The following is a 13,414-nucleotide window of genomic DNA, read 5'->3' on the forward strand; positions in this document are numbered from 1 at the left end:
CATCCCATAAGTTTCACCAAGGCCTCTAGAAAACTTAAGATAGTAGAGCTAGAAACAAAGCATATTAGGTAAAGAATTCTTTTTTAGTTTTATGTAAAGCTAAAAATGCTATTTGAATCCAATCTACCATTATTGTTAGTGGTAACAATATTAGTTTCAGCTCTTAATCACTCTGCATCACTCTAAGCACAATTAAGAAAACCTGTGCACTTATAAAAGATGCTTAACACTGTTCTATTTCTTTACATGTTGACTGACATCTACCAAATTTTTGTGAAATTCTTAGAGTCCCCTAAACATGGAAATAAATGTTAAGGTCTAAATTATATGGAAGATTAATTAGATTTGTCCTCTGTGGCCTCCCCAGAAGTAATGAACTGAAGGAGCAACTGAAGGGTATATGATACAGAGGATGAATATTGGTTTTCAAATCAATAACTTTAGGATCAGAAAAGCTGGGCTCAAATTCCACTTCTAAAATTTACTATCTGTGTTACTTTGAAAAATTTTCAACCTCTCTGGGAAGATGAGGGGATTAGACTTAATAGCCTCTCAAACCCTTTGCAGTTCTAAATCTATAATCCTATGAGCTTATAAATTGCAAAGAAGGAAATGTTAAGTTTGATGTATGAAAAAAATGCCAACAATTATTAAATTAGAATGGTATATTTTGGGAGAGAGTGCTTTCCTTTCACTGAACAATTTTCAATCAAAGGTTGGATCACCACACGTTGGGTGTGTGGAACAAAGGTTCTTAAAAGTTGAGACCCACTGATAGATTCCAGTGTGTTCATGAAGTTAAATGTAATATTCAAAAATAGAAGTTCACAGAAGTCACCATTCCAAAGAATATATGGCATAAAAACAATTTAAGAACTTTGGTTATAGAGAGGACTTTTTTTTTTCAGGTTTAAGTTTAATGATATGTCCAGTGGGCTCCTTCTGACCCTGTAATTTTTTAATTATCATACACATAAGATCATAAAAAGTTTGATAGAAAGGGGAGCTCAGAGATAGTTTAATCATCATTATTTTACAGCTGAGAAAACTAGAGTCCAAAGAGGAAAAATAATTTCCCAAGAGCATACAGCTAATAAATGAAAGAGTAGGGATTCAAGTAGGCTCTTGATGCCAAATCAAGTGTTTTTTTCCACACCACCTGAAGGGCAGAACATGTACACTCAAAACTCACACACTTAAATTTTAATGTGTAAAATCAAAGGACAAGTTTGCAAGCACTAGGAAACAAACATTGGCCCTCAATAGTTTAATCTGCTGTTCTCTGAACTAGACTTGTTTGCCTTAGTTTATACTGAAGGTAAACATGCAGTTAGCCTAGAAAAGGAAATGGAAAAAAAAACACCAGAGGTCACCTAAACAAGGGCAGAAAAGCAAGGTTTCTAATTTGTAGTCAAATAGCTTAGTCACATTATCCAAAAGAATTCAATTGCACAAAATCATTAAATAAATAAATGAATGATTCATTTCCCAACTCTGCCCCTAAAAATGAATGCTAACACAAATAAAGACACCATCCCACACAAATGATAAAAAATATGGTCTGTTAGGTCTTTTTTTTCTTATAATGCCCAAATGAAGTGGATGTAGTTGGATACATAAATACAGAATTAAATTTATAGAATTCAAAGTTGGAAAGTACCTTAAAGATCATCTAATGCAACTCAACCCCTTCATCCTGCAGATGAGAAAACTGAGATACAGAAAGATAATGTAACACATCATATCAAAAGTAGTAAGAGAGGTAGAACTCAAGTATTCTGAAGAAGATAAAAGTTGGATCACTATCATTTGGAACTCTGACTCCTAACCAGTTAGACAGCATAAGAACCTTTGGGAACAAAACAAGATGAAGATGAACAAGAGGGCAAGGAAGAGGTCCAGGACAAGTATGTCTTCCTTTCTTTTCAGGCTGTGTTTCTGATTCATCTCCAGAAGAATTTTTCTATCATGTCACAGAAACATCTTCATCCCTTGGAAGCTCACACTACCACCAGTCTACTTCTTACATAGAAAATACCTTCATTCTAGAAAACTCTCCTGATTGACAGGTTTTTCCTAGAATCTCCATTTTTGAAGAGGCCCAGGCCAATTATGCCTTCATTCTTCTCTAGGCTGAATTGATGACTCGAAATCTTCATAGAATTTTTTTCTACCATGCCAGATATTTTCCTTCTTCTGCCCCACTCCCTTACTTTTTCTATGTAATGGCCTTCTCTCATTAAAATGTAAGCTCCTTGAAAACAGAGACTTTTTCTGCTTCTCTTTCTAATCTCAATATTAAGCACAGTGCCTTGGCAGATTTGTGGTTGTCCTTCCAGTCATGTCCCAAACTTTTGTGTTGTAGTTTTTGTAAAAAGATACTAGAGTGGTTTGCCATTTTCTTCTTCAGCTCATTTAAAGATGAAGAAACTAAAGCAAATAGGTATAGGTGAATATCCAATGTTACATAGCTGGTAAGTGTCTGAGGTCAGATTTTCTCAGGAAGATATCTTTTTGACTCCAAGCCCAGCATTCTAGCCCTTGTACCACTTCATTGTCCTGCCTGGCAGGGTACATGGTATGCTCTTAATAAACTTTTGTTGATTTGTTATTGACTATGCTGTCCCTTGACCTAAAACTTCAAATGTATTTTAGGGGAGAACAACCAAGGCTAGCACTGGCAGGGCATACACAGCAGTTGGATTCAATGCTAAACTTAAAAGACTATATTTAAAGACCTTATTCTAGAACTGCTACCCTCTCATGTGCTTTGTCACTGCATGCCATTCATTACTACTCACTATCTAACTGAATCATTTGAGAATACTCTTTTTTTTAATGCTTTTTGTTATTCCAATCAAAATGACTCAATGTCTTTATATGGTCTTCTCTGCATAATAATTAATGATAGTGCAAATTGTTTACTGAGTTTCCTTTATGATATTTACTAAAAGGCTACTAAAAAATAAACACCTAAGGGTGGCTAGGTGGTGCAGTGGATAGAGTACTGGCCCTGGAGTCAGGAGTACCTGAGTTAAAATCCGGCCTCAGACAATAATTACCTAGCTGTGTGGCCTTGGGCAAGTCACTTAACCCCATTTGCCCTGCAAAAAACCCTAAAAACATAAAAAATAAACACCTAAATTTAAACCGTCGCATAATTTTTAAGGGTTTGCCCCCTTTATAGCACAATATATCTCTATTCTGAGGACTAAGACATAATTAGTTCAAATGACCTACACTCATTACAAAGCTCAATAACAAATCACTGACCATTATATTCACTTACTGTGATCATTAATATATAACAGACTGAGTAAAAAGATCTGAGTTTAGGAGAAGTTCTGACAGGTTCTCCCCTGTTCTGTGACTCTAGGCAAGCTATTAAACCACTCTGAACCTCAGTTCCCTTATCTTAAAAAAGGAATAATAATATCTTCGAGGAGGCCCCCAGAGAAATGTATTTGTTGGGAAAAAAATGGTGAATCAGTTAAGTAGTAAAGGCTGAAGGATAACCAATGGAAAGCCTACATATTCTACTGGTATCCAAACAACATCTCGAAAATGAAAGGAAGCCTCTGCAACCTCAACACCAATTCCCATATGTATAATGGATGTCCTGGGAGGAATCTGTGGGAAGATTTTGTCAAAAGTAGCACAGGATATTTAGGCATGGATAGACTGGTATAAGCATTATTAAATATCAAAGGAATGTTCACAATACTGTGATGAGATCACAAACATATTGAGTATATGGTACAATGAGTTATCAGAATACTTACACTATCCAAACTCATAGGGCTATTGGGAGAAATAAAACTTGCTACCCCCTAAAGCCCAATTTCAATATGAATTATTATCAATAGTCATCATTCTTTTTACTAAATAAAATATCAGATGTTTCTCTGTAATTTCTTAAGGTCAGGGACTGAGTATAATATATACTCTTTTCATTTCCCAGAATACCTTGATCAATGCTTGTGAAGAAACTAATAAAGAATTTCAGACTGGGGACTCCTTGAGCTCATAGTGGGTCATTTTTTTTAAATCATATTTTATTTTTAAACTTGAGGAAACCTGTCTTTTTACTTTCACACTCTAGTCCCACTGTCCTTCTCCTACCCCAGTGAGAACTAACAGGAAAAACAATACCCTTGTTAGAAACATATAATATATAACAAATTTCTGCATTGATCATGTCCAAAATATACACGTATACACACACAAAAACACATACATACATATATGTATATACATATATATATATATATATATATATATATATATATATATATATATATAATGATAAAAATTGATCTAGGGGGTAGCAAGTTTTATCCTTAGACTTCTGGAATCCTGATAGATCAATATAATGATCATTTCTGCTGTTTGTCTTAATCATATTGTCATCACTGTATAAAACATTTTTCTGGTTTTGCTCACTTCACTCTGCATCAATTCAAACAATTATTCCCAGGTTTCACTGAAATCTTCCTGACATCATTTTTTAACAGCACAATAATTTTTCTTGGCAAACATTCTTTGTCGCCTCAAAAAGAGCTATAAATATTTTTGAACATCAGAGTTTGCTTTGCCTCAGATTAAGTATATCTTAATCCAGGGCTGTCCAAAATGTTACCCACCTGTGGGTTTATTAAATGCTTTAGTAAATGAAGCCAAGCTACTACAAAGCTCTCATTAAAATGGCAAATCAAAATATAGCATCTATTATATCCATAAAAACTTTTAAAAGGATGGACAGTTCTGTTAATCTATACTACCTCTAATTCTCCCTTCTCTCTTTGTCCCTTTTCCCTCATATTACATTCAAATATATGTCTGTACCCAATGTGTGTGTGTGTGTGTGTGTGTGTGTGTGTGTGTGTGTGTGTGTATTCTTCCCTCCTGTAATTAGTTCAGAAAACAATTCAAGTCTTAGCTGCTATCTCTGCCCCCTCCTTCTTTGTCCTACTTTTAGTTGCATATCTTGATCATATGAGAGATAATATTCTCTAATGCTCCTTTCCTTTCTCCACCTACTGTATTTTTTTCTTTAAATTCTTCTCGAAATCAAAACATAAGTCACTTCCAGGATTTGTCTAATCTTAGTAAGTTCCATCACCCATGATGATGATGAAGAGGAAGAGGAGAAGGAGGAGGAGGAGTCAGGATTCAGAAGGCACCCATGAATCACCTCTCCACATTTGAATGTAAGCAATTTGGCCTTGTTTAGTTCCTTATCACATATTCACTTGTGGTTTTTTTGTCTCTTTTAACCCGTGCTTGTAATCCAAAACATTACTATTATTCTCATTTTACAGATGAGGAAACTGAGACTGAGAAAGCTAAGTGACTTGTCCAGTGTCACCCAACTCAGTAAGTATAGGAGGCAGGAACTGAACTCTGATTTTTCCAATACTGTATCCAATATGTTGCCTAGTTGCCCAATTAGAATAAATTTAATTATTCTTCCATGTCACAGATTTTCAAGATTTTAAGTTAGCATTCATATCCCTTCTAAATATCCTCTTCCTCATATATATAATATATATATATTATATATAAAATATAAAAATATCCAATCCCAACAACTTTTAAGCCCAATCACTATCCATTCTGTTCATCCTCTTCTTGACAAGCTCCACTTTTGTTCCTCTTAAATAGAACATCCAGAACTAACTACAGCATACAAGTATTCTAAGGCTCCCCTCAGGATCTCATGTGAAGGACAGAAATACAAAAATTTCTAGGAACAATAATAAGCAGACAGCTCTGATAAAAGGGAGTTCACTCTATTCATTATAAGCCAGGTTTACCCTCACAGGGTCAAATTATTCTTTTTTTTCTTTTAGGTTTTTTTTTTTTTGCAAGGCAAATGGTGTTAAGTGGTTTGCCCAAGGCCACACAGCTAGGTAATTATTAAGTGTTTGAGGCCAGATTTGAACTCAAGTACTTCTGGCTTCAGGGCTAGTGCTCTATCCACTGCGCCACTTAATTGCCCCCAAATTATTCTTTTTGACTAAATGTCCTTGTCATCAGTGACCCTCAAAAGGATTTAAGGAATCAGATTGAAAAATAGAAGGTGAGACTAAATATTTTTCATATGCAGTCCACCACCTCCTCCTCCCTATATTACTCTATCTGTATAATCACAATTTTTTAAAAAAAGGTCCCAAAAGCAATCATTCCACTTCAATTCACAAACCTGCTGGTTTCTGAGACAGGCTGATCTGATTCAGTTCTAGGTTTCTCAAAACCAGTTAGATTAATGGATATCAGCTGGACATATGAAGGCTAACTCAGACTCTCTTTCTCATTTCTTCCAGTCCTGTATATCCAGTTTCTTTACCAAAAACTTTCAAATAGGATGAAAAGAGTTAAAGCACCTGGCCAATAGTCTCCTAGCAGATCTGACCTGATACAGGTATGTGCTCCCAAATAATGTGTATGCTGGGCCCTGGCATCCAGATCTACCATTAGGTTTTATTTGAACCAAAGCCCCTAAGCATTAATTAAAATGGAGCTCACCTGCTCTGAGCTGTGAAGCCAGAGATTTATGTGAACTAGTAAAACGTAGACATTCTGACCTCTTGTTGAGTTTATATATTCTTTAAATAGGCATTTCCTCTTTGTAATGCAATATTAAAGGGGGAAAAAAAGTTTATTACATTTATTAACCTGCTGGCATAAACCTATACACTGTTCAGTCACCTTGCTATTTGGTCTTAACACTGCTCAGTCAAGTGTTTAATTTAAGATTATGGGTGAAACTAAGCAGGCACTGTTATGAGGCCTGAAATTTCTTGCTCCAAATTTAACTTGTTAATGAGGTGATAGGAAGGACTGCCAATGCAGTCAGCCCCACACTTAATCCAAGAGCATCTTAATACACTTAATCACAGAAATGCCACTCCTCTGGGGAGAAGTGGGGTTAGAGAGGTAACAGCTACCTTAGGTCTGTTATATAGGAAACAGAACCCATTAAATGAAAAGGCTTGCCCAATTGACACAGTCTTTTTAGGCCAGTCACAGTTTTTCAGTCAAAGCATGGCATTCTGGTTCTAGGATTCAAATGTTATTGGATTTAGATGAGAGGTACAGGGGAGATGTGAGACAAAGTTTTGTTTCTTGCTAAGTTACCTTGGAGAGACTCAGCCCGTTGGCTCTCAATGTCACAAGCCCAGCACAACAAACCAGGGCACTGGAACTGGAAAGGCCTGAATTAGGGGGGATGATTCCATCCAACAAGCAATTCATTCCAGTCAGGTTCTTGATGTTGAAATGTTCCTAATAAGAGAAGGATTAAAAAAAAAATCATGAAATTCAAGGTCTAGGAAGCACAATTTTAAAAGGTAATTTTCATACTACTTAGAAACACTGCTCAGTGTTGTCTGACCTGTCAGTTCTTCATTCTTGGTATACTCAGGGTCAGATTATCTTTCCTTTTATTCAGTCAAGGTTACCATGGTGAATAAAAGGAGACCATGGTTCTAAAATATTGGAGGGAGGGGTTGTTTATTTTTGGTTTTTTTAATGGTATCATGGAATCTCAGGATTAGAAGGAACTTCTTAGGTCCAAATCATATACCTGAACAGGAATCCTCTCTTCAATCCTTAACCTCTCTGCCAACAAATAATCAACCAACCTTGGCTTAAAATCAATAGTAATATAGCACAGTATGCTGAACTTAAGGTCAGAAAGAGTTGGGTTCAAATATTACCCCCCGCCCCCAGCATCATGGGTTCATAATAGAATTTGGACCTGTGTCTTCACCACAAAATGGGGTAGATCCCATTCACTTGTATGTGACCTGATGCCGTGGTCCTCTCCAAGAATGAAGGACAAACAATCACAAAATGGAGACCTATCACAGAGGGCTGTGTAAGGTTTAAATGAAATCATATATAGTTGTAATACTTATGTCAAGAGATAGTCCATTCTACTTATAGTCAATTAGATGAAAACAGAGATTTTTAACCTGGGGTCCAAATCAGTTTCCTTTTTAATCGTGTACATTTTATTTTATGGATTTAAAACTATTATTCAGGGGCAGCTAGGTGGTGTAGTGGATAAAGCACTGGCCCTGGAGTCAGGAGTCCCTGGGTTCAAATCCAGTCTCAGACCCTTAATAATTACCTGGCTGTGTGGCCTTGGGCAAGCTACTTAACCCCATTTGCCTTGCAAAAAATAAAAAAACCTAAAAAAAAAACTTATTCTGAGAAGGGATACAGAGGCCCACACTCCTTCAAAAAGGTTGAATGCCACAAAAGCAATTTAGAATCCCTGCATTTCAAATGTTCAAAAATATTTATAGCAGCATTTTTTGTTGTGGCAAAGAATTCAAAATTGTGGGAATGCCCATCAATTGAAGAATGCTAAGCAAGTTATGATATATAAATGTTATGGAATACTATTATTTTATAAGAAACCATGAGTGGTTGGACTCTAGAGAAACTTGGAACGAATTACAGGATCTGATGCTGAGCAAAGGCAGCAGAACCAAGAGAACATTGTACATATTAATAGTGACACTATGAGATGATCAACTATGATAGACTCAGCTCCTCTCAGCAGTTCAGTGATCAAGAACAATTCTAAAAGACATGTGATGTCTTCCCCCCACATCCAGAGGGAGGAAAAACTACGGAATCCAAATATAAACCAAAGCATACTGTTTTTACTTTTTTTTAAATTTTTATTTAATTTTTATTTATTTGCCTTATTTAAGGCAATGGGGTTAAGTGACTTACCCAAGGTCACACAGCTAGGCAATTATTAAGTGTTTGAAGCCAGATTTGAACTCAAGTACTCCTGACTCCAAGGCCACTACTCTATCCACTGCACCACCTAGCTGCCCCCCATTTTTACTTACTTTTTAAAACTTGTTTTAGGTTTTTATTTCTAATGGTTTTTCCCCCCTTTTAGTTCTGATTCTTCTTTCACAAGATAAATAATATGGAAATATATTTACATATATGACCTATAACAAATTACTTTGTCATGGGGGAGGGAAGAGAAGAAGGTAGAAAAATATAAAACTCAAGAACATAAAAAAGATGATCGCTGAAAACTATCTTTGCATGCAATTGAAAAAATAAAATAACAAAAAAAGGAAAAAAGGAATCTCTAGATTAGGAAGTTTTTCATCCCATTGAGCTAAAATTTGCTTCTCTAAAACTTCTTCCTATTGATCCTAGTTCTGTGCTTTGTATTCAAGCAAATACATGATAGCTCATGAATTTGACAGAATTATGACAATTCTCCAATCCCAAATATCTATCAACCAATCTATGACATGGGAAATCATTAATAAATTTATTTACCTCAGGTGCTGGAGCAAAAAGGAATGCAAATTAGAAAGATTAGTTCTGTTCCATGTTAGTTCTGTTAGTTCTGTTCCGTAACTACCATAGGAAGTTACCCAGAATATAAACTGATATTCCTAGAAGTCCAACTATCAGATATTTCTCTTCAAAAAAGAGCTCCAAAAAGCATTAGTTCTATTTGACAAATGGAAAAATCAAGGCACCAAGAGAGGTTGAGACCTTCCCAGGATCACACTTCAAGTAAATAGCAAGGGTAGGGCTCAAGTCAAGGTCTCTGATTCTTCATCAAGAACTTTCCCTCTCTAGTTAGAACCCCAGATCAGCATTCTGCAACTGGGTCAGTTATCTGAGGAAATCCAGATTTTTTTTACTAGCATTTTACTAGCATTCAATCAAGTAATATGGTAGCTTTCACTGAAGGCCCAAAGGGCAACAATCACAAATGAAAATGAAAATTCTAGATTATGAGGGAAACATGTAAACAGAAAAGACTGAAGGAATATGCATTCCAGTTCTATGGATAAGTACATGAAGAATCTAGGAAGGCCCCTATTTAGACCTACATGTTCTTTTTACATAAGAAATAATTGAGGCCCAAGACAAAGAACTGATGAGCCTAAGACCTATAAACAATTAGTAGTCATTCAAGGAATAGAACCTTAATCCCATTGATTCTCACTTGAATTAACACTATGTCATATTACTTGAATATGGGAAGTTTTAGGCTGGTTATAACTGTCGTCTAGAAAACTAAAACTTCAGAGACTGAATGTCAGCATTACACTTGGCTTAGGGAAGAAAAATTGAGAAAATTCCTTATCCTCTTTGTAACTGAGAATTTATAAATAATAAAGCCACCTAATCTACAGGAATATCACATAAATATAACAATATCTTCAGAAAAAAAATGGCATGCAAATGGAAAACCCCAGGCAACATGCTAGAGAGATTCTATAAACCAGCAAAAATAACATCCAGATTAATATCTTATTCAACAGACCCTAAAAGTTTTCCCTAAAATTATCAGGCAAAGCTTTCATGGTCTCTAAGTAAAGAGACTCAGTTAATCGGATGGCTAGGTTTTTTTTTCCACATCAAATCATCTAAAAATTTCCTTTCCAGAAATACAAACAAATTATAAACTGAAACACTGCTGCTGCCAATACCCTTTCATGCAGAACATCAGCTTGTTAAAAAGGGGGGGGGGGGGGGGGGAGATTGGGGGGAGGAGAAAGAAAAAAAAACCTTAGAGATTTAACCAGAAACCAATCCATCCACAGGGTGTCTTGAACGTGAATCAGGCTTACAAACTTATCACGCAATGTTTAAATAAAAATGTACTACAGTCTCAGAGATGAAAATAGGTTTTGCCAAATTCTGAAACAACTCTATCCCAGAAGGATAACATGTTCAATTTAATATAAACACATTATCCTCTGGACCCTCCTAGCACTTGAATTTGAATGTTTCCTAACAGCCTCACATTGAGGTGGATTTTTTGCCAAGAGTTCGGTCTCTAAATTTGCTTTGCATATGAGCCATCAAATGAGAGATTGTCTTTAAGACCTAAAGCTCAAAAACAGATACCCCCATGTACACTTCCACTCCCCAAATAGCCTGCTTCATTTGGCATACTTTATCCAAAATGCAAAGAAAGTCCTGTAGTTTGTTATAAGGAAGATCAAGTAGCACTTGCCAGGTAAATACATTCCAAATACTGAAATTTCCATTAATATCTAGATAGTTTAAAATGAGCACTGTAGATATTTCATGCTGGCAAGGAATGTTTCACATGAGAAATTTCCTTGGATCTGAGAAATAAAGAAACAAAAAAGGAGAAAGCTACTCAGTTGAGTGTGATATAATGCAACAGAGATGGATCTGATGAATTTCTATAATGGTTTTGCCACTGAAGTTTCAATCTGGATCTCTTGGCATGATAAAACATGTGTTTTATAGAACAATAATAGCTCAGTCGCCATATTCTTAAAAGTACTTTATAGACTCACAAGGGCAACATCCATGACTTACAACCTCTCCCTTTTAGTGCCAGATTCGGTATTACTGAAACATAAACTCATGCTCAGTAGGGAAGCTGCTTGTCTTCATTCTGCAATTTGAATGCCTTGGATCACCCAAAGAAACCTTGATTTATTTCATTTTCTTGTTTGCAAGACAAAAACTCAATGATATCCAACCTAGCTCTAGTAATGTTTCTAGGAAAATACTTAGTATACCATAACTTCGTTGCTTCTTTAAAATTTCGTGAAAGCCCAATCTATATAATCAAAAATGCTTCTTATATAGAACATTTATAGATGTATATTAAAACAGAGTACAAATAAAAGACTCTGAACACATCTTTTCAAATGAAAACATTAATAAAAATGAAAGCCAGAAGGATGTATGGTTTGCCAGTTCATCATGCCTCATAATATAATTATGTAGATCATTTAACAATGATATATAATCTAAGCAGTAATATACATGGAGGGTTAATCTTTAGATTCAGGAAGACATGAGTTCAAGTAGCATCTAACTCATATTATTACTAAGTGATCATGGGAAAGTCATTCAATGCTCAATTCTTCAAGGAGCTCTATGATAATAAATTACTGGGGGTAGCCCATCCATTTAAGGGGAAGGAAATTCGACAATGAGAGCTTCCTACTTCACTGATATCATAGATCTGGGCCTATAAATATATAGCTACAATCCAGGAAACCCCTAATTTACAAATAGCCCCTTTTTGCTCCCCTCAATGACCACCAAACTACATTCTAGGGTATTTCTTGCCCCCCCCCACTACATAACCCCCCAAAAAGCCCAACAAAAGCTAAAACTATTAGCACCACTTCCCAAGTCCTCTTCTATCAAAGCTGGAATGCCTGTCCAAATCCTTACCATCATTACTGAGGGCCTTAATTAAGCTCTTTACAATAGGATGAGTCAGAAAATTAGCCCAATGAAAGCTAAAATCACAACTATGTGACAAAAAACATGAGGAATGTTAATAAAACATATGAAATACAAATTTGAAGTTTCTTTATTTAACATCTTTACCTGAATTCCTTTAAGTCCACACAGGAAATAGTTGTGCCACTGAGGCTTTGTCTTATCGATGTAAATGTCATTAATATTGACACTGAAATCCCTGTGGAAACAAGATACATTGAAGTTTATTTTTTCAAGTCATTCAGTGCAGTTCCTTGAAAAACAAATGGCTAACTGCTGCCACCTTCTGACAAAACGGTAACATTTTTATCTTCTTGACATAATTTCAAAATGTTCTACCGGCTACAAAGGAACACCCCCAACATCCCTAATGATTATGATTAAGAAAGGTAGTAAAGAGTAATCTGAACTACTTCCCACTGATTTCACTATTTCCTGACACTGAGAAAATTCAATACACTCTATCAGCATTCTGCTATTTCTTTCAGCATAAGCTGGATCACACAACAATGAAGATAAGATAATGGGAAGATGGTTTTGTTGGGTTTTGCACAATTTAATTAACTCCTGATTATGAAATAGCTAGTCCCAATTCCTTCACGTACCCTACCATTACTCCACACATTTGATCTTACTATATTCTCTGTTTACAAGAAACTAAACCAAGAAGCACAAATAATAACAATAATGGTAGTATCATTAGATTCATGGCTAAGGAAAATGAGACCCAGGGAAGGCCCCATTGATTAGTAAGCAAAAGAGATTTGAGCTCCTATCATCCTGATTCCAAGGACAACTTTCTAACCAACATGCCATGATGTTTCTTATAACATAGATTTATTGTATTAAAATATACTGACCTATTTGGGAGAAATCTCTATGCATTCTAATAATAATAATAATAATAATAATAATCAAGAGATCCTAGAAAATGGTGAAATTTGAAATGGCAAAGAAATGTGGGAAATTGGGCCTGAAAATACAAAAAGGAATTTTTCAAATTCCAATCTTATAAGCATATATTAAAACACAGGAAATTGACTTTGCATAAAACATTTAAAACTTCTGCGATTCTATCATTTAGCATCATGTACTCTTTAGAAACTACAAGTTTCCTCTTCTATTTTTGATA

The 13,414-nt window shown here is 35.5% G+C and overlaps 1 protein-coding gene across 2 annotated transcripts in view; it reads right to left on the reverse strand.

Moving 5' to 3' along the window:
- The window catches only part of GALK2 (galactokinase 2), a 178,030-nt gene that overhangs the window by 90,831 nt on the left and 73,785 nt on the right, over window positions 1-13,414 (reverse strand). For both annotated transcript variants that reach the window (XM_074234713.1, XM_074234714.1), the window contains 2 exons: window positions 12,391-12,481; window positions 7,141-7,287 (listed from right to left, as the gene is read on the reverse strand). In XM_074234713.1, coding sequence (XP_074090814.1) covers window positions 7,141-7,287; window positions 12,391-12,481 — 238 coding nt within the window. The remainder of the gene's footprint in view (window positions 1-7,140; window positions 7,288-12,390; window positions 12,482-13,414) is intronic.

This window comes from Macrotis lagotis, chromosome 4 (assembly GCF_037893015.1).
Source record: "Macrotis lagotis isolate mMagLag1 chromosome 4, bilby.v1.9.chrom.fasta, whole genome shotgun sequence".
NCBI classification, from domain to species: Eukaryota; Metazoa; Chordata; class Mammalia; order Peramelemorphia; family Peramelidae; genus Macrotis; species Macrotis lagotis.